At 42.5% G+C, this 22,664-nt stretch overlaps 1 protein-coding gene across 1 annotated transcript in view; it reads right to left on the bottom strand.

Moving 5' to 3' along the window:
* The window catches only part of kcnab2a (potassium voltage-gated channel subfamily A regulatory beta subunit 2a), a 69,068-nt gene extending 46,413 nt beyond the window's left edge, over positions 1-22,655 (bottom strand). Inside the window, exons 1-2 of the mRNA XM_076110451.1 lie at positions 22,588-22,655; positions 2,885-3,046 (exon numbers count right to left, since the gene is read on the bottom strand). Coding sequence (XP_075966566.1) covers positions 2,885-2,961 — 77 coding nt within the window. The 5' untranslated portion in view covers positions 2,962-3,046; positions 22,588-22,655. The remainder of the gene's footprint in view (positions 1-2,884; positions 3,047-22,587) is intronic.
* Positions 22,656-22,664: the final 9 nt, after the last annotated feature.

Below are 22,664 nucleotides of genomic sequence, written 5' to 3'. Positions count from 1 at the left end.
TTGGAGGGTTTTCGAGCATGAACCGCCTTTTTAAGGTCATGCCACAGCATCTCAATCAGATTCAGGTTGGGACTTTGACTAGGCCACTCCAAAGTCTTCATTTTGTTTTTCTTAAGCCATTCAGAGGTGGACTTGCTGGTGTGTTTTGGATCATTGTCCTGCTGCAGAACCCAAGTGCGCTTCCGCTTGAGGTCACGAACAGATGGCCGGACATTCTCCTACAGGATTTTTTGGTAGACAGCAGAATTCATGGTTCCATTTACCACAGCAAGTCTTCCAGGTCCTGAAGCAGCAAAACAGCCCCAGACCATCACACTACCACCACCATATTTTACTGTTGGTGTGATGTTCCTTTTCTGAAATGCCGTGTTACTTTTACGCCAGATGTAATGAGACATACACCTTCCAAAAAGTTCAACTTTTGTCTCGTCAGTCCACAGAGTATTTTCCCAAAAGTCTTAGGGATCATCAAGATGTTTTCTGGCAAAACTGAGACGAGCCTTTATGTTCTTTTTGCTCAGCAGTGGTTTTCGTCTTGGAACTCTGCCATGCAGGCCATTTTTGCCCAGTCGCTTTCTTATGGTGGAGTCATGAACACTGACCTTAATTGAGGCAAGTGAGGCCTGCAGTTCTTTGGATGTTGTTCTGGGGTCTTTTGTGACCTCTTGGATGAGTCGTCGCTGCGCTCTTGGGGTAATTTTGGTCGGCCGGCCACTCCTGGGAAGGTTCACCACTGTTCCATGTTTTCGCCATTTGTGGATAATGGCTCTCACTGTGGTTCGCTGGAGTCCCAAAGCTTTAGAAATGGCTTTGTAACCTTTTCCAGACTGATAGATCTCAATTACTTTGTTTCTCATTTGTTCCTGAATTTCTTTGGATCGCAGCATGATGTCTAGCTTTTGAGGATCTTTTGGTCTACCTCACTTTGTCAGGCAGGTCCTATTTAAGTGATTTCTTGATTGAGAACAGGTGTGGCAGTAATCAGGCCTGGGTGTGGCTAGAGAAATTGAACTCAGCTTTCCAAAGATGTGATAAACCACAGTTAATTTATGTTTTAACAGGGGGGGGCAATCACTTTTTCACACAGGGCCATGTAGGTTTGGATTTTTTTCCCCCCTTAATAATAAAAACCTTCATTTAAAAACTGCATTTTGTGTTTACTTGTGTTATCTTTGTCTAATATTTAAATTTGTTTGATGATCTGAAACATTTAAGTGTGACAAACATGCAAAAAAATAAGAAATCAGGAAGGGGGCAAACACTTTTTCACACAACTGTACATACACACACACACACATACATACAAAGAAACGGAAAGAAAAGGCTTCACATAGAAAAGACTGCTTTGCGACACCAAACAGTGATTTGCAGATACAGAGACAGACAGGTACCTGTAGAACTGCAGCTGTCGTTTGGGGCTCCCATAACGAGCGCTGAAGACAACAGGGAAAGGAGGAAACAGGAAAGCTTTGATTAATGTAAGCTGGAAAAGGAAGAAGTTGGTAGTCGGAGAAACGTGAGACAGAGAATAAGGTGACGTAAGATACTGACTGACAAAAATGTGGAAGTGTACAGTAGGCAACACGGCGTTAGAAAATACATGTACATGGTGTTTTTAATAAAAGAGTCAGAATGCCTTGCTTGTTTAAAATGTGGCAGGATGCAAAAAAAAGATTTTAGTAATCCACGTAGCTAAAAAGATGCAGGTTTCTCTTATATATTCTTTTGCTTTCTCCTCGTGTGAAGGGAGCTACGTGCCATCTGGTTGTGAATTCTGTCTCGAAGGACAGCACAAAAGTTCACTTGTGAGGGCAACGCCGGGCTTGAATCTACTTTCAAGCCCACTGCACAGTTACTAGATATAACAAAAGGTTGCAAGTGTAATGAGGTTATCTATAAATTACTGTAGTTGGCAAACCAGTAGTTTCTTCCACCAATATTATATAATACAACATAGCTTTCAATGTTCGACAGGACGTCCATGCCCTTAGTGTTACCCAGGCATCACAGCTTACTTAGGTGTGTTTAACAACTACAAGTCCACCATCAAAAGGCAGCAACACTCCAAACCAATGTGATGTTTGAGCAAAACATTTTACACTCTCATATTAATAGCAAAGCTACGCAGAGACTTACAGGAAACGTGTGGAAAGGTAGTGGATATGAACAAGTAGAGTGAACATTATGAATGATATTGATGTGCTGGTAACAGGCTGCTTCACCGTGTCCCACGTCTTTCCAGTGAAGGCAAATCCAAATGCAATGTCAAAATATCATCCACTTTAATTGTTATGATATTCAAGTCTATACAAGATCAATAGATGTTCAAAAGCTTTAATAAAGTATCACAAAACCTAGAGCTGACAGCCAATGCACCCCATCTGGTCATAAAGGTCAGGAAATGCGAAACACAGCCAAAAAAGGCTGCTTGACAAGAAGAGTGGAATAGATGCTTCTGAAGCTGATGGGTCACTGGCACCACATGCTGGTTAATCATCAGAGTGCAGGACAATCTGTACAAACAAGGGTGTCCGTACTGCTGTTTCCACCGAGTAAACGCAACGTGCAAATGAAATATGCGGTGACATGCCTGCATCGGAGTGTAAGTGGCCTACGTCGCAATTTCGGGGGACCCGTTTCAGACTTTACCCGCTGGGGAGAGCCAACTTGCGCATTTGTTGTCCCTAATGCATCCCCACTGTCAGTGGGTTGTGTCTGAATTAGGCTTAAGTAAAGGTTAGGTAAAGGTTAGGGTAAGTGTAGTATGGAAACCGCTTACTCAGATTTAAAAAACCAACACAGGTCAAAGGTTACGTTCACCAAGCAATCAGCTTAGTCTGTTAATTGACACATCCTCAATACCTGGAATATGGGCTCAACTTACCTGTAGATCATGCCTGGTGAGCCAGTCTGTCGGAGGGAGAGGCGCGCAGGGGAGTCGGCGGTTGATTCAGGATACATTTAGGTAGGAGGGAGGGGGCGTGGCCAGCCTGCCGGGGGTGGTGTTCTATCACCACAGGTTACAGTTTATCACCAATCAGGGCCTCTGGAGAGAAGAGAGAGCAGGCTTGTGTCAGTCCGTGGTGCGGGTTTTATTTTCACAACAATGTAATCTCACTGTTCCCCGAAACTCAGGCTATAGTTGGCCAGCACAAATACTGTATTTTTCATGTTTATTTACCATTTATTTATTAAACATCATGACAACAAAAACATCATACTATACAGATCTCCACAGACTGCTCTGTGCAGCCCTATTTCACACCTGTGGGAAACAATGCACCTCCAGTGAGGTCAGAAGAATGAATAATCCCACCCACACAGTTAAATATCATCCTCAGATGTCATGCTGTTCGACACAGATAAAAGCTGTTGAACCATGTTAACGAATAACAATCACGTGTTTAGGATATTCAAGTGTTTTTGGCGCTTTTCATCAGGGAAGCCACTCAGAACGTTTATCCAGTCAGAATATATGAAATGTGTTACTGGCTATACTGCTGAGAGGATCTCACTGGCAAGAATCGAGTCAAAAACATCATCATTTTCACCCATTCATTCTCTTCAGTAAGATTATAATAATCAAAGAGATGGATTGTGTAGACTGAAGATGACACATGACACAAAAAGTGAGGCCACAACATGTTATGCAAGGAGACGTCTCACTGTAACTGACCAATTTCCACCGTACTTGGCTACAATAACCAGTTAGGCATTTTCGACCACTAACACTAAAAGACTGCCAATTAAAATATCCTACATATTTGACAATGATCAACAGGTCCCAGACAATGTCAGGAGCATGAAAGGGTAAATATACAATGGCGCACCAAACCCTCTCACAGCAACGGGGAGACAGGACTCCACAATGACCCTGCCTGGAATAAAAAACAATCAGCCATCCAGTTGATCAGTGGGCACTTTGTCTTAAGCAAGGTGCCTCTTCCAAGCAACATGTAGTGTAGGATGTAGGGGTGGTCAATTCCTGCTAAGACGGCAAAGACCATTAGCTAACTTCACAGGACTGCTTAAACAAAACAAAAAAAAGAGGGGGGGGTAAGTGACGTTATTTGACATTGTATCACCTTTTTAATAGATTGCTACACGCTTTCACCACTAGATGGAGTCATGCCCTCACTGCGGACATGAGCTGAATAAATAAATCAGACCAATGTAACCTTTGTAGTCTCACAGTTACAGAGGTAGAGAGTTTAACATCTTCAGAGTAAAGGATTTGTATACCAGTCTCGAATAACCTGAACAACAGAAAGAAGCATCTCTGGTCCTGTGGTAAAATGCAGTAAAAAGCAAGGCAGAGATAATTAATATAGAGGAAGATCTTGGTCCTACTTTATCTCCCTATATTGTACATATGCGTGTGCACAACAGCAAACCGTAGCTGATCCAGTGCAGCGACTTGATTCTATGAATAATTCAAGGTGTCTGCAGAAGAAGCAGGCCACTGCTGCAGAAGACTATATAGCAAGAGAGCTGGGCATCAATGAGGGCTGGATTGGTGGGTAGGTATACACACACATCATTAACACACATGTCAAATACCTCATCCAGACATTTCAAGTCAATAACGTGGCTTTAAATGGAGCGGAGCAGCACTGCTGATGTCTTAGCTCAGTTTACTGTAGTGAGTCAAATGAAGAGAGTCACAGAGAGAGCGGCATCCATGTCACCCTGACGAAGCCGTGAACGGAGGAGTGCATGCTACCCTATTTCACCAGCGGCTGCACTCACGTGAGTCATGGCTCGTAACCGACGTCGTAATGATGAACATGAAGGTGACTTTCTCTTCACATCAATTTTTCCTCCAGCTGTAAATAAGGTGTCCCGTATTCCCAAGGACTCGTTTAATGGCTGCCTCATCATTTCAATCATGACATGCTGGGCGACCGGTCAGACCTGCTATCAGGTGACGATGATGGCATGACCCCGATGGGTAAAAGTAGATCTACGACACAGCAGAGTGCTCCCGGATTGTCTGTCATTGATGCAGATCAGAGGGCGTCGGTTACTGCCAATAAATGTTCAGATTGCGCCCACTGGCCGTTGGCTTAAAAGGCCTCGCCATCTCAAAGTGACTGAGTGATTTTCAGTCCCAGGTCGTCCCTTTCCCCAATAGAATCAGTGTCAACACAATTTGTCTTTTGTCGCCCATCTGTAGGCTATAATGTTGCATTTGATACCAACGAGCAAGTATGAAACCATCATTATACTGTAGGAATGAGCAAGGACAGGTGTAAAATACCTGTCCTGTCAGCTATTAACTGTGCAATGTGCACCGATTTCCAGAACAACGCTTGATAAGTCCCAAAAAAAAAAAAAAAAAGAGAGCTCAAACTACTAATCACAAACACATACAAACAACCATTGCTAGCAGCACCGAAATATAAAAAGAAAACAGTCCAGGGAAGTTACAGAAGCAATCATGTTTAACACCGCAAGGTCATGATGCTGATCCAAATAGAAGACACCAATGACACAATCAAATAATACGAAAACAATATCCAGGTAAACTACATCATATCAGGTGAACAGTGATTGGTCAACACCCAAAACATAAGGCATTACCAGCCCCAATACGTCAGAAAACAAAAATCCCACAGTGAACAGTAGAGTGGGACCTGACCTGTCCAATTAGTGCATGTTTGCATAAATTAGGAAAACAACCACATGGGGCCTCAAGGCTCCAGTGGCTATTTTTGCCCTCTCTGCAGTTCAGTGTAGTAGGTTCTCAGCTGTTTGAGCCTAATTAGATACTGTACAAAACATCGTGTTTACACCCGATCACTAAGTGTGGCACATTTTGGAGCAATGCACCAGTCCTTCAGAGATGCTTGTAGTGAGCTGCAGTCGGAGAGGATGCTGCTGCTGACTGCAGCAATGCGGTACACTACAGGCTCGTCCTGGCTCAAGTTAGAGGGCTCAGATTTACTGCACTCATGCCCTGTTTCCTGTCTATTCATTTAGACAAAGTTAAATAAGTTCAACATTAAAAAGTATCACTGTGCCCGCTGTTCAGAAACGACAACACTGTCATCTGCTCCTCAACATTTCTTCTTTATTACGTTAAGACAAGTATAATGTTTCAAGCCCAAATTGTCTCTCTGTCAGGTAGAGAAGAATCAATCATCTGATGAGCCATCAGAAAGGACTTCCTGTATTGTATCTTCTCACCGGTCCCTTGTAGGAAGCAGCAACCCGCACACACCTGTGCAGCTACTTGTGTTTTTGATTGTGATGTAGCATTATTGTTGATCTGAACGTGGCCTGAAGCATCAATAGTTACGTGTTATCAAAGTGTCTTGCTTACAGTACATGTCATTTCTAATTGTTTTACTGCAATACAGCGCACAGGAATGAGCACCGTTTATTTTATTTGCCAAAACTAAAAGAATGTTAAAATAATATCAGCACTGTTCCTTAATTCCTACCACTGAGGCACTTTATAATTCACATTAAAGAGAACCTATAACTTTCAGGCTTCAGATTTATGCCAGCATTCTTCTCAGGATTATCTTCTGATCGGGATCGTTAGGCTATCATCATTAGTGAGCTGTGTCCCTGAAGTGCTCCAGTACACTATTGCACTTCTCAGTACTTAGCAGGCAATTCTATTAATCACAGGGATGGTTTGTGCAGACTTGGACAGAGATGTCTCTGCAACAGCAATAACTCAACTGTGCTTTATTACACACAGAATATGTAAACAACTCGTCTGTCATCTGGTTTTAGATGTTTCTCAAAACACTATCACCATGGGACCTTTAGGTGTTCACACATTCAAACTCAGCAGAAGAAGCGTTCTGGTTTATCAATTATTTTTAACTTTACTGATCACTTGAATTGGAAGCGCATGATACTTGGGCATTCAGGGAAACTAAGAACCTAGTACCTCAATATGAATATACTCATTGGTTACCATTATAAACCACAAAAATGGATTTTTGGCAGATGATTGAAATCTTGTATGAATTTACTGCAGATTTTAGTAAATTTCACAATAATATTGGCCGATATCATCAAATGCCCTGCTAACTTAAATGAATCTAATCCAAATCTGGTTTCGTGGTCCTGGTATTCCAAAACTGGTTTCGTGCACAGGGTAATCCGTTTCGTGTCTTATGTTTGTTTACGTCACAGATTTTAGGATATGATTAATGTCAAATATTAATATCTGATTCAAAAATCCAATCAGGCTATAACATATCCTACATATGTATTACATTACAGCAGGAGAGGGGTGGGGGGTGGGGGTAATCAAAGAAGACAGGCTGAATGAAGAGGGGAAGATGGAGCCACGTCATACCCGACGAGCTGAACCCATAAAAGACATGCAGCTCTCTAAAGCTTGTCTCACGCGCCTCAATCTCTTCCAAACAAAATGCTAAGTTGAGTCACAAAAGGCTGCTCTTCGTGCCTTCCATCCATGAATCCACCTACGCCCAGCCTGAGTGAACTCCCTCTTGAGACAGGGCTTATGTGAGCAAGGAAAGCAAGCAGGCGGTGCTGGCCTGGAAAGCGCAGCACGGCACGGTGTTGTGTAGTATGTCGGCAGCTGCGGAAAAAAAAAACCACACAGACCCAAGCAGATGGCTGCGGAAGAGGGAGACAGGCTAACAGACGAGAACTGCCGGGGATATCCTACATGTGAGATCAGTCAGGCAGAGAGAAGTCAACCCAGCCTCGCTCTGCGTCAGACTAAAACCCGTATTCAGACGGAATCTCCTCTTCTTCACTGACATTTATCTCAGGATGAAAGTCAAACCCATACAAAGATGTGAATCCATGTAACGTATCATCTATATTCTCATCAGACAGTTTGTGACTTCACTCTGTTAAGCTGTGGAGGGCTCTTGATTACAGAAACAGAGAAAAAAAGCTAGCAGCAATTTGCATAAATGACCTATTTATACAGCAAACGTCTGATACAAATCCTCCTCCCCCCAGTTAAAAGAAGTTAAAAGCACAACGGAGAGCTCTGCTGTCAGGAATCATTAAATTCTAGGACAGCTGCAGCTGTTTTACACACAGAGGTTTATCACACATTATTGTCAAACTTTAAGCCGTGCCCATCAGCTGGTGGGACTGGCACTACAGAGATTACAGTTCAGCTGCAAAGGTCTAAAGTAGGGCAAGATACATTGAAGTTGTAATCCTCAAGACATCATTTATATCAAATATTTTTCATATTATTTTTGGTCTGGGTGTTTTTTTAATCAGCACTAGAGCCATTCAGCAAAACAGTCTGGCCGGTTCTGCGTTTGTACATTTTAAAACTTTAAGAAAAATTGTCAGATGACTCTATATTTCAAATTGTCCAGAAATCGACCCAAAAAATTGAAATGACAGAGCCTTTTTCTTTTCTTAAAGTACATAAATAAGCCATGACTTTTCCCCATGAAGTGCAGTGGATATTTCCCACTACCTGGTTATGATGCAGTATGAGACGTATGGTCCCAGGTTGCCTGTATCATTGACGGCATGAAGATGAATCAGCAAACTGTTAGTCCTTGCTCAACATTTCCTTTATGCTCTTGTGCTGACTTACAGTCGATCCCTAACATTAAAACACGGTGCTACAGAAGCTCCTAAAGAAACGCTGTCCTACAAAACACAAGTCAGGTTTTACAGACCACCTGGAAATAGGAAAAGAATAAGTAGAAAATCACAAGCGAGTGCACAGCTAGTTTGGGCCTATGCAGCTGAAATAAAGCCTTTGCTAGCACTGCAGGGAGAGAACATGCTGCAGTGAACCAGGAGCACCAAGCACTGCAGTAGAAATATGAAACCATCTTTCTCTTGTTCTTGGTCCATCCCAGCTCTAAAGTCAATGAAAATCAGGGCTGGAGAAACAAGTGTGATTTTAGGAAGTCTTTCTGTCTCGTGCCAGCTTCACACACCTGCACTTGGCTGATAGAATTTGAACTGAAAGTGTTCAAATAGACGAGACAAAAGACTAAGGAGCTTAAGGTTGGATCAGGGTGTTCGACTGACCTTTTATACCGTGTTCTCAGACCTGGTAACCAGGATAATAGTGCTTACAGACTCCTCCCCACAGCTTCTTTAACTTCTGTTACACTTTCAAACCTCTGATGGCTCATTCTGCACTCGGGGGGTCTTTCCGAAAAACAATCCAATCAATGAGACACACCGGTCGTACAGATTTCCAAGACAATGTAATGTCGCTGAGGTGTAATACATTCCTGTAATACAAATCAGCATTTCGGGATGTATTGTTGGTGCAGCCAACTACACAGCAACTCTTAGGGTTAGTAATTTAAACTGGTTTGTTTAAAAGTAGAAGTTTAAAGTCATGTTTCAACTTCCTTTGTTTACGCTGTTAAAGTCTACGCAAGACGCGAGATAGTTGTCCCTGATTAGTGCTTACTCTGGATTATTTACTGACCGTCTGATGTTTACGACAATATGTACATTAATGAAACAATAACAAGTTTAACCATTATTATTATTATTATTAATATTATTATTATAAGACATATTTCTGGTGCTCACTAGCAAGGTAGCAGCGTTTAATCAACTAGTCGACTAATCGCGCACATCCCTAATCAGAGCGTACCGATATCAATATCAAAGAATGTGGATTGGTGTTTGGAAAAATTGTTAAAAGGAAACAACAGAATGGGGTCACTGTAGACATGCGCAAAAAGGTCTTGGCAGACACAGGCCATTGGACTATGGGCCAGGTGAAAAGTCCATCTGGTCGCTGTGTGTGCCTTTGAAATGGCAGTAAAACCCTAAAGATGTGTGGAGCACAGACAATCTGCCTGTCTAACAGAGAACGTGTGATTCACACAGGCCTTAAATGCCAGCTGAGGGAGGCTACGGTCTTTAATGTGGATATCAGCTGTGAGACGGTAACGGTCTGCAGCATTACGTCCTCTTGTAGCCATCACTGTGACCCCAGAATCATACGCAGAGTACAGAGAAAACCCTCTGGTATATTTGCATAAATTGCACATACATATGTGCAAATATGACTCACTCATGGGTGACTTGGCAGGGTCACTTTTCCCACACACGTACCTCCTCGGGACACTTATGCATCTGCTCTTTTATAACAAAACACTGCTCCTTAGAGTGGCTTCAGAGAGGAAACATCATTCGCTAATCTTTGGGACTCTAGCATGTGTACTCCAGAGGGCATGGCAACTAATTGCTTAGTAAATTTACTCTGTGTAGCATCACTGAATAGGCCAATTGTAAACACAAAACTCCTGTATCTCAAACAGCTGGTTACTGGCTTGTTTTTATGTGTGTTGTGTAAGTGGAGAATTGCCTTCAAACTGAATCTGAGTACCAACACGGGAGCTGGAGTGCAGCAAGCATATATATATATATAATACACTGAGCCTTCCTTTGAAAAGTAGGACAAACGTAATGGCTACATGGAGGAATCCACACAATAACTAGTGTATGGATCCATCTGAGCATGCTTTAACATAGAAGCTACTAGCAAATTGAGTTTCTATAGGAGGACAGCAGGATGATTGACACCAATAGTCCATCTCCCTCTTTTCTTTTTCTGCACAAACACACTCGCATCACATCAGACTACCTACACAAACCCATAGTTGTTCCGCAGTCGAGCATGAGAATAGCACCAGGTCTCCGGAGGCTAAAAGGATCATGCTGTTTAATTCATGGCCGCTGGCCTGGCCGTAGTCTGTGTCACAGACAATCATTGTGGAAGTTCAAAGTGTTTGTTTACCAACCGACTTTTGCGTGCCCGAGGCAGCAGCAGCTACGCTCCGAGACGAGCGGGCTTCCGTGTGTATCAAGGTAATAGCGCTTGTTTTGATCCTGTGTGTCAGTGCAATGTGTCCGGGTGCCATCTGTACTGTACCTTTAACCTTGGCCAACCAGGAGGCTGACAGCGGGCAACGTGTAGAACTGTGAAATACTGCTCACAGCGATGCGGTAACATCCAATGTGTGTATCAGCCGGAGGTCAGTTGTTGCCATTCTATTATTGTAACATCTTCTCAGTCACGCGAGTCTTTCTATGTCTTCTGGGAAAACTTACATGTTGCATTTTTCCGTAACAAAGTGTTTGGCGCCGAGTTCGTAGCCAATCAATTCGTGAATCATTAGAAAGTTAACTGAGTTTATCAATTCATTTTTTAAATATAAGATTGTATGAGTTACTCTTAGAAGTTTGATGCCTGTATATTAGCAAAGAGTAAGGCTCACCTTTATTTCTTTCAGTTTTGAAAAAAATAACTCTGAAGGGGAGAAGTCCCGTCTCTTTCCATCATTATCCATCTCTTTTCAAGTTTCTCCCAGCGGGTATCAATAAAGTATTCTGATTCTTGTCTCTCTGCTTCTGTATCTCCAGTAGCAGTCTCTCTGCCTCCGACAGGATTGTCCATCTGTCTCTCAACCTGTTTTCAGTAGCTCTTTGCTGTAAATACATCTACCTCTGCCAAATCACTGAAGAATGTGCCTTTTGGTATACATTATAGTACATTATTTGTACAATTAGTCTCAGAACACATCCCCTTCATTCCTCTTATCAGTAAACATTCAAATGTATTGTAGCTTACACAAACACATAAGCATTCCCCCGCTAGTGATATAGAAAATTGTTTTCCAATGTTGTACTTCTTGCAAGAGAATCTATACAAGAGAAGTATAAATGCAGACTTTGTGAGCACATCGCTAAGGCACATACTACTATTTATACAAACAGCACTATTCAAGTTGAATTATTAAATACAAGTGTGATGAATGGAACAAAACCCTGCTCGTTTGTGCAACACATAAAATAATAATCTATTCTTTTGTTATTGCAATTCCAACAATGTCCAAAAATAATCTGGATAAGAGTTCTTTTTTTAACCCTTTTTAAACACTTAAGAATGAAGGGTAAATGTAGTGAACCCAGTTTAACCACATCTGTGTGAAAGGTGACAGGATTGAATTGGGAGAGTAAAACTAAAGATATAAATCTGCTGTACACCAGTGATTTACTACAGAGGAAAATGGCAACAATTTACAAGACAAAGACTATTTGTACAAAAATACACAAACATCTTGCCTTACTGTTTGTACTAGCAACAGTCTCCACACAGCACTTGTCTCAGGCCTTTTGGAAACCACTTCTTAGCAGGAGGCCAAAGGAGTTTTTCCACTGACAATATTGACAAATTCTTTCACAGCCCACACATGCGAGACGCACCACAACATTGCACGGCAATATATTTGATATAAAGCTTGAAAACAAAACCATATAAGGGAAGCTCAAGCTCAAGGAGAAAATGGTTTGTTGGTATCAAGCGAGAGAATACCAAAAGCTTATTCAAGCTAATAAGCAATTCAAAATTATGCAAGTCACACTGCTCAGTAGAACAGACTGCATCAAACCCTGATGCTGGTGGGCTTCAGTGGTAGATGATCATGGTGGGTACACTCCTGTCAGCTAAGAAGAAGACATCATCATCTTCACCAAAGCCTGGATGACCAAAGAGTGGAATAACCTCAACCTGTCCAACCGTTTCCAGGTTGTGTGACATGTTGAGGACAGGGGACACAAGTTGGTACCAACATCATGTATCCATTCTGCCCAGTGTCATTAGCCTAGATCGCTACAGTATTGGGGGGGGGGGGGGGTATGGATATACATTCTTGACAAGCAGGAGGTCCCTTAGTATCAAATGAGGTTAGGTGCTATGTCAAGGCTACAAAAGCTGTAGAAATGGTGACGCATTCAAGCCAGACGGGCACTAAATAATGTTTCGAGCACCTTAATGAATGCATGCCTCAATAAATCTGTTCTGGAGGCTGAAGTGGAACTTTTCTTTACTGCACGCAAGGTGTATCAAATAAAATATATAATACTATTGTATACTATTAAGGCTGAAAGGAAATCAAATCCTCTGCCAGAGAGATTTGTGTCAGTGGCTGTGTTTCCATTCACTTATTTTATATGTGCGTTTTGAAACACATTCCTTAAGATCTCTCCATTTTTCTCTCGTAGAAGAGTTAGCCAGGCCGACTTGTTTTGTTTCCGTTTTCCTTTACTTTATATACTCTGATTACTGGCGGATTACAGCCTTGCGCAGCCTACCGTATAGCGCCAACTTCTGAGCAAACTATGCTGGAGCAGAATGGAATACACTCCAAAGCAGTTGATGGAAACAGGCCCAGCACATTACTTTTTTTCAAAAGTTTGCTTAAAATTCCCTTAACAATCGAATGGAAACATGTCTAATGTGAAACTAACACAGCGCATGAGTGTGCGGACTTAAATCACGGTCACACAAAGAGCCGATAGTTTTGATAGCATTTCCGTTTGAAAATGGCGTCTGACCTTCACTTTCCATCAATCTATTTTCAGCCTCTCCCACGTCTTTGTCTGAGAGCTATATGCCAGGTCAGCCGGCCCTCACTGCAGCACAGACGTCACACAAGGACCGACAATCCTCCAACAGAGGGAGGTGATGTCACTTATTTGTGTATAATAACGAAAGGAACTTAGTTAACGTGTGCCTGGAGTTACTACTAAAGATTTGGGCCTACTCATGTCTTCCTGGTCAAGTGTGAGCAGAATTAAACTGGCTTAAATTTCAGTCTCAACCCATTTTCTTGAACCATTTACTCCTCACTAAGAAGACAGGCCAGCTGGTTCAGCCCACATGTGCTGAGGCCAACTGGAGAACCCGGGAGGAGGGGAAAAAAAACCACTAAGCCTGGTTCTGTTTAAGGGGTGTACCTATGGAGAAAATGAGCGGGCAGTGACAACATCAAGACACGCGTGATCTTAAAAGGGACAGTGTGTAGGATCTCGTGGCATTTAGTTGTGTGGTTGAGGATTACAAACAATTGAATACCCCTCCACTCTCTCCTCCCTTTCCAAAACCATGGTAACGCTGTTTGCCTTGATCAGAGGCCATCAATACCATAGTAATACCACTTTAGGAGCAATTGAAGTCCGCTTACGGCTGGCAGTACCACAGTTTTGTATTGTGCAGCTCACATAACAACAAAAAAAGGCTCTCACTACAGTGAGAGTTTGGTTTGTCCGTTCTGGGCTACTGTAGAAACATGTGTTTAAAGGCCTGTTATAATTGAAACGCAGCTCCTACAATTAGAAAAGTTTTTTTGCAAAGTTGAGCTCTTATCAAGACTGACATACCCAGAATCTTCTCCATTTTCTGAAGCAAAAAATAGAAACTAATATATGGGAACTAAGGAGGAGGATAACACACCTGCTAAACAAATGTGTGATCAATTCACTCAGTTCTTGTGTGTGTGTGTGTGTGTGTGTGTGTGTGTGTGTGTGTGTGTGTGTGTGTGTATAGGCCTATGTCTGTGCGTCTTTCCGTGTGAGTGTGATGCCTCTTGGGATTGCCAAAACAGAGCTAATGAAGCCAGGCCGGCTGCTAAATCTCAACTGCAGGATGATTACTGAGCTCAGTTTAGGAAATAGCTCCACTGGTGCATCGAGCTGTAACAACTACAGAGGGTCAGAGCCGACATTGTGACAGGGCTGAGGGAAACGTCACATGCCAAACAGATACACGCCCACTTTAACCAGCTGAGCTGTCTGTAGACTTTCTCATTGCCATTCTAGTTTACTCATTGTACATGTTGCATCGGCAAATACTGCAATATGAAATCCAGAGGGGCCCATTTTGAATGTTTATGTTGTTAAGTTTGAAAAGGTCTTTCCTGTCTGCGTAACAACATGCAACTCAATACCTGAGAAACTCACCTAAAGTGACTTCTTATGTTTTACACCAACAACAATTAGTCAATTAACTAAGAAGTTTTCTTTGAGAGAAATACAAGACATTGTAGTTTAAGAAGCAGTTGGCCACACAATACTAACATACAACAACTGGGCCAGAAAAGAACAAGATCAATATGATAATAATAAAAGAAAAAAAGCAGACATGTCTACTTGAACATCATAACTATCACCCAGAACACTGTAGACAGGCGGTGCGTGTCATGTAGTGTGTGCAACTTATTGTGAGATGAATAATATGCTGCCCCCTTCATCAAGGCTATAAACTACAGCATCTCTTTGTTACAACAAGGTTTTATGCTAAAGATGTTGGTTTCCCAGAAACATGCAAACCTCACAGTACAAAAGATTTGTCTTTCATTTTTAAATCTCCAGATCCAGCATGATTGCGACATCATCAAAGAAGTAGTGTCTCCTTTGTTTTCGAGCATCGGGCATGACACTTAACCAAAGCACTTCTTCAAATCCCAGAGGAATCTGCCTTTCCAGGTGTCATCTGTTGTCACAGAGCATTTCTTTGAATACATGTTGTTTGAAGTATTGTTAGTTGTATTGTTTGTTGGGCCTCATCAAAGCCTTTACCGAAAAAACACAAGACAACAAATACAGAATGAAAAACCTCATTACTGTTCTAGCTTTGTCACACTGACACGTTTCTGATCATAAGCTTGTTTGTTGTAAAGTAATATTACATTTAAAGTATGAACTACAGCAGCAATCTAACTTTGCTAAGAGTTTGGCTTCTCAAGGACAAAAGACTTGCAGACATATTCAGAAAAGCCATGCTTCCTGCAATATCGATGTACCAGCCCACTGAAAGAACACACCAGCACATGAATCGGCCTTTTCCTGCTCGTTACAGAGCATTCAACAGCTTACTGCACCAAACTCAACCCCTGCAGCCTGCCTCTCCTCTTGGACCAGAGCCCAAAGGAAGGCTCGCGACGCGCACGCACGCACACACACACACACACACCTGCAACAATCAGATTCAGCAACACACACACACAAGTAAATGACACGCTAACACGTTCAGGCAGGCACAGATGACTGTCACAACCTCTCAGCAACACACATCTCACACAACCACACCACAGCTAAAGCCTGGCTGCAGGGTGCCGCTGGCTGTGGCAACAGCAACAGATGGAACAGCAGCAGCAGAAGCAGCAGCAGAAGCAGCAGCAGCAGCGGGGCAGGTGAGGTGAAAAGGAATCGAACCTCCTGTGGTAATGCGCATATGTATGTCTCTGTGCAAGCCCGGACAAGTCTCTCCCCCCCGACTATTTTAAGGTGGGTCTGTATAAATCCTACAGCATGGTCAAGTCTCTGGCAGGAATTCAAAAGGACAGAGCATGCATAAAACATGACAGACAGGGGAGAGTAATGGAGTATAGGCAAAACAGAGAGAGAGCAAAATACATGCCAGTGTAATAATGTATGCAAAGACTGTTTCCAATGCAGTAGCGGCAGCAGTACAATCAACCGTTCTGACAGCTCTGAGACAGAGGGATCTGGAAAGGTAGGTATGTGAAACTCACTGGCATAGTGTGCGACAATGTTAAATTCTGCTGCACGCAGATAGTACGGCATTTGCTCCCCTGTAGGAACAGACAAGTACGATCATCCCGACTCACTGATGGAGCGATGTGAAAAGAAGGCAGGAGGAGAAAGCGGTGAGCGAGGAAGAGAGAGAGAGATACTAAAGCAATGTAGCCTCAGATCTAGCAATGATGCTCTTCAAAACACCCACCTCAGTCTGCTGCTGATTCCTGACGCAGTGAGCACAACACCGGGGAGTAAATGCAGAATACAGTAGCTATGATGGAGGACCGGGAGCCAAAATCCGAGAGACTGAGCAGTGAGCGAACGGGTGATACAAGACTGGTGAATGTGAGATCCTGTGTGACTAAAATGATGTGTCGGAGTGAGATGAGCATGTATGTCTGACATGAGAAAGATAGAAATACAAAAAAAGATGGGGGGGGGGGGGGGAGTGACACAAGACAGAGAACAGGGAACAGGCTGAAAGAAGGAAAGACAGGAGAGAAGAGAAGGAATAAATGTGTGAGCGTGGAGAGTCACTGAAAAGAGCAGATGCATTAAAGGAAATGCCCCTCCCTCTTTCCTCTGCACGCACACACACACATACATACATACACACACACACTTCCCTTCGCTCTGTCAGCATTCGAGTAAGCATGCATTCAGTGACTCGAAGTGAGCTGTAAATGGTGAAAGAGAAGTAAGAGTGGGCCAGAGGAACGCAAGCAATAAGCAAGTGTGGTCATTTTAAATTCAATGACACTCCTTTCTCGCACTACAAGATTTCAGGGTTTCTATTGAAAGTGGCTCAAAGTTGATTGACTGCGTAACACGTGAACACGGCTCAGCAGCAAACTGACTACAGCTCGGAGAGGAAGGGGGTGCAATATGTTGCAGGCTCTATACAAACACCTGAATATTATATTCCCTATTATGCCAAAAGGTAAAATGAATATGCCCAGTATGTAATACACTGCACCCAAAGAATGGTGTCAGGACCTGGGTCAGGCTCTTGACAAGTAGGTCCTTACGTACTTTAGTGTCTTTGTACAGGGCTTCAAACAGAGCCTGTGATCGGTGATCAGCTGATACTGCGTCAAACGATCACTGATCAGCCCCAAAAATGCTGAGCACCCTTAATGAAGATGGATTTACATGTCACGCTTTTTGGTATTCGTTTCATTGTTGTTACTAGCAACCCATAGCTGCACAGATTGATAGTGGTGGGTGCAGGGAATTCAAGATTTGTTCAAATTGGGTTTCCAGTGCAGATTGCTTTGAGGAAACTGAACAGATGGCTGAGCAGGTAGTTGGGCTCAGAGACGACGCCTTGGAGTGGAAAACAATCCAAGATGCATCACGTGTCTCTGACTAGGAAATATTTAGCAGTATGGTGTCAATGTACAGATGAGTTGGTGCTCAGGCTGGAGAACTGAAAGACACTTGGAGCACAGCCAGTCTGAACTTCCATTATTAAACAGTCAGAAAAAAGCAATTTATCACAAATCATAGATCAGTTTAATGAATTTGCCTCACCCCGTGTGTGTGTGTGTGTGTGTGTGTGTGTGTGTGTGTGTGTGTGTGTGTGTGTGTGTTGCCCAAAGCCTAAGGGGACAGCTACAGCTTCACTGTTGCGCACCATTGTCCCCGGCCTTTCCTTTGTGAGCTCGAGCTCATTCAAAACATCTTCAACGTCTGCTTCCGGCCAGACTATGGCTCCAAAGCTCGCTGCTCTAAAATCATGACACCAAGCACGGCGGGGCGTCATGCCAGACAGTCTGATGGGGCCACAGCAAGAGATCTTCACCCACCATCATAACTACACTTCCCAAAGAGTTTCAGAGAGTTGAAGGCAAATCACACACGGTCAATTCAGTCCTTTAAAACAAAACTACATTTAATCTTGCTGGGTGACTGATTGTGCACCATCTGCAACAGGTTGCCTTCAAAAATGTCCTAGCTATGACCCCATGTTTGTACTGCCTCTGTTGTACGCATGGCTAATGCCGTGTTCACACCAAACGCGGCGTGAATCATTTGCGCCGCGTTTGGTGTGAACACGGGAATGGTGATCCTTCTGTGGTCATCCCTGGTGCTCGAGTGTTTGCCCTCCTCAATACCAGCCGGGAGGTTTAAGACCAGGACATTAGTTTTATCCCACACCCTCCTGGTGACATTCCAAGGTATAGGTTGAAGGCCAAAAACATACCGGAATATAATTACACAACACTGCATGGCAACCTTCGTCCCTGATTCCCTATCCTCACCGTCCTTCATGGCTGTACAAGGTCATGGTGTAGAAAGATGATACACACCGATGGAAGTGGTCAAAGCCAACATGCACTAAGGATGCAGGATGTTTATCATGGGGAGATTAAGCTGTCAGCTATAACTATAGATCCTTATCCATTTCAGATACTTTGTTAGTTGTAGCCCACCAGCACTTCAATCAATAATATCTACACTGACCGCAAGCATCAGAGAGCCACAGCGAGAGATGAAAACCCAGCCTTAAAAACAACAACTGTGTCTTTGCCTTCTACTCTATTTTGCTATCATCCCTCAGGTTTAACTCATCACTAAAACTTTGTCGTTTGTGTTGCTGAACTGCATTTAAACTCCGTTATTTTGTGAATGCAGGGGATGAAGAGAAGCTATTCCAATCCTGTACAGATCTCTCTCCCTTATCCATCTCATGGATCAGCAAAAGCTACGGGACACTACAAGCCATAAACAACCTAGCTATTAAAATAGGACATTTTAAAATGGTAAATTGTGAGGCGGGCTATATTTTCTTAATACTTTCTACTCACTGTCAAAACCCTCAACATTTTAATGTCAGATTACATTAGTTAGTGTAGGTGTCCACTAGGGCTGCACCTAACAATGTTTTTTTAATCAATTAATCTAACGATTGTTTTTTATCAGTCGATTACTCTAACGACCTATGTATTGATTATTCTAAAGATTTTTCTGTAGACCCAACAATACATTTATTCCAAATTAAATATCTTTTAAATCATATTTCAATATTCTATTCAAGCTATTGTTGTCTTACATGATCCTATTGTTTAACCAGAAATAGATAAAACAGAACTAATCACACTGAAGGGGTTACATGCAGTTGGTTTCACTTTGAGCTCGATATCGAGTTGACTCTGAGGTCCTCTGGGTATTGCTGAGGAGAAGCCATTAGGCTTTTAGGACTACAGTTTCACTGGGATTACCCCAGAGGACAGGCCAAGTGACGGGCATTAAGTAAACAAAATTACAGGCTCTGAGGAATTAGTCAGTAACTTCTGTTAAAACATAAAAAGCCACATGATCCTGGCTCAGCATCAGACTGGTACATGTAAGCGTATAGATGCAGTATTGACAGATTGTCTCAAGACTGACAACAGAAGAGGTGATCGTGTCATGCTGCTGATACAGTTTTGGACTCCAACACAGTCAGATAATCTAAAGAAATGGAAGAGAAGCATAAAATAGTCTGACATCTCGATTCTGGAGGAAAGTAGTTGTGCCATAGAAATAAAAAATGATCTAAATTGTTTTATTTTAACCAGTGCTATGCAAAAGTCCCACTAGACTGCAGACATATAATATAAAGTCAGCAGGATAGGAAATAGCAAATATTGGCTTCAGCTAAAAAAAACAACAACCTTTGAGTGGATCCGAAGCTGATCTTTTTTTGCTGACAATGTATGAATGATTACCAATCATCCCAGGACTGTGGGAACTTCTGAAAACAGTTGATGCTGCACAGCTAGCAGGTCACCATGGGATTGTGCAGCATCTGCACTGGTTTGTGTATTAGCTCACCTTTAATAACATACAGCAGACAGGCGAACAGTTATTCCATATAAGAAAAAATCTTTCGGTAATACTCTTCCTGCTGTACCTCAGAACAGACCAGTTTATTATTACTCTTATCTGCCAACTGTGCCTGACCTAAAGACAAACTGAATAAAATACAGAAATCAGTGACTGCTTAATGTGTATTGGTCTCGTCCTGTCGATAACTTTACTAAAGTTAATGCAAATATTGATACAGTTTAAGCCAAAACATTAAATCACACAATTGTATCAGATTTAAAGCTTGTCCCCACATAAAGCCCTGAAGCATCTTTGGCAAACAAAGTCCCCCAGTTATTAGTTATTAATTGGGGTCAAAAAGTTTCTAAAAACAAATCCTTAAATACCTTAAGCAGCAATACCAAAATAGTAAGGCATCATGTCACAAAGTCACAGTTTTCCATTTCAGTTTTATAACAATGATGGCGTGATTCTGTTTCATTATGCTAATGTGCGCAACGACACAAGTGAATATGTTGAAAGAGTTAATCATGCACACTTTAAAGCCCAATTTGGCATAAAAAGTAAATTTCTTTCCAAAGTCAAGCATAAGAATCACTGACCTATAGTGGCTGCAAATTGTACCATCACCCAGAGCTATAAATCAGAAGCCACATCGAGTGTAGTGCCAGAGTTCGACAAATCCATCCATTCATTGCTGATGACACAAAAAAAAAAAATTGCTTGCAAATTGTCTATTACCTTTTTTTAAATGTATCTGCCAAAGCACTCGGGCCAGCAAGTTCATTCTTCATTGACTGCAGGCCAACGCGAGTAGGGATCTAATCAGGAGATGCAAAGTGCAGCTCTCTAATTGCATCATTAGCTAAACCAATGACTCAGTCACAGTGACTTCAGCCCCCCCCCCCCCCCACCACCACCACCACCACTCAACCCTCTGCCCCATCCAGAAATAGGGAGTCAGGCCTGAAGCTCTTTACTGTACAGCTGCTCAAGCAGAATAATTCTAACATGTTATGTGCAACAGCGCAAAATGTTAGCGTTCCAGAAATATCCAACTGAAAAACATAGTATTAATGAGACATGTCATCAAGACACTATTTAGGCCCTGGTGTCTTTCAGGGAACGGGCATCTATCGGATCTTAATTTTTAAACAGAAATAAAAACATATGAGCCACAATGCAGTGATGCTGCCTCAAAATGTTGAGGACTGTCAAACAACAAGCCTAAACCTTTTTGAAGAGTACCCAGAGGTAACAGTCACACACAGGCACACGTGATTTTGAAGGTTTGGATGTGATGCAATGCGATGTTTAACAGTAAACAATGCTCTCTGGATGCACTGTAAGGGGAACAGAGCATCACAGTCTTTTTTTGGCTCACTTGAGTTGCCCTCTCTTTTGGAGGACCCCTGACTAGCTGTGGTTTTGCATGCGGTGCTACGAATGACTAAGAGGCGGTTTCCCAGCAAACGAAAAAATACTGTGTATCAGAAATGAACTTGCAATGTGTTTCCTGTCTCTGTAAAGTGAAAGAGATGACTGGTAACACCTCTGGTACTTCCTGTTTTAAGTGCTCAAACGCGTAATCTTGACGGGCTTCCTGTCAATGAAAATCTCCATGACGAAACAAAACGCCCTGCTCTGCTTGGATTAATGAGAAACACGACAAGCCCACGTCTTGATACGTCATTCAAACAACGATAGCTATACTAACGTGACCTTAACTTCAACATTCTGACACTTCAAGATGTAGTGTGTTTTCAGTACAATGCATGCACAAACAAACCGCTTTCTGTCTTTATTAATTAGTTAGTTGCACGTGTTTTGTCACGGTGATGTGTTGACTGATAGAGGAGACAACCTGTCCTCTGCCGCACTGTTACAGCCACACTCAGCGTCTGCAGCAGTGCGACTGCGGCTGCTGAGGAGAGCGAGCGAGCGAGAGCGAGAGCTTCTGGATCTGACGTCTCCGTGTCGGGTCACATCCAGTGATGTCGTCAACATACGGTGTTGATCTGATGTCATTAGTGTTTTAAACTAACTGGTCCTGAACACGTCTTTACATTGTAAACATGTGACGTTAGTGTCAAACCATTACGGCACGGACTGCAGCGAACTTGATGCTCGCCACTCTGCACACTTTGCAAGCTAATCACGGCTGAGACAAAATATTACTAATTACAAACACACGCTGTTTTAACGATACAAATAGTGTTGCTGTTGTGTTATAAGCTAAAGGCAACGTTAAAATGTCCATTTCGACACAGTTAGTATAACGTGAGCTAGTTACCGTGATTAACGTTGCGTAAACTGCTGTGCCAACGTTAATTAGGAGCAATTACCGTGGTTAAAACCTATTTCGGAAGAATATCGTCGTTGATAAAAGTGTAGCTAACCCACACGACTCTTCCAGTCACTGGAGAAAAGCACAAACGTCCTTACCTCTGCCGAAATCCTTCTGGACTGTGTGAAGACCCTCTTGGATTGTGTTGCTTGCTCTGACAACTACCACGCGCTGC

Source organism: Anarhichas minor, unplaced genomic scaffold (genome assembly GCF_050575085.1).
Source record: "Anarhichas minor isolate MPS153535 unplaced genomic scaffold, ASM5057508v1 ptg000043l, whole genome shotgun sequence".
Lineage (NCBI taxonomy): Eukaryota > Metazoa > Chordata > Actinopteri > Perciformes > Anarhichadidae > Anarhichas > Anarhichas minor.
Note: the sequence above shows the minus strand (reverse complement) of the source record. Positions and strands in the feature narration are given on the sequence as shown.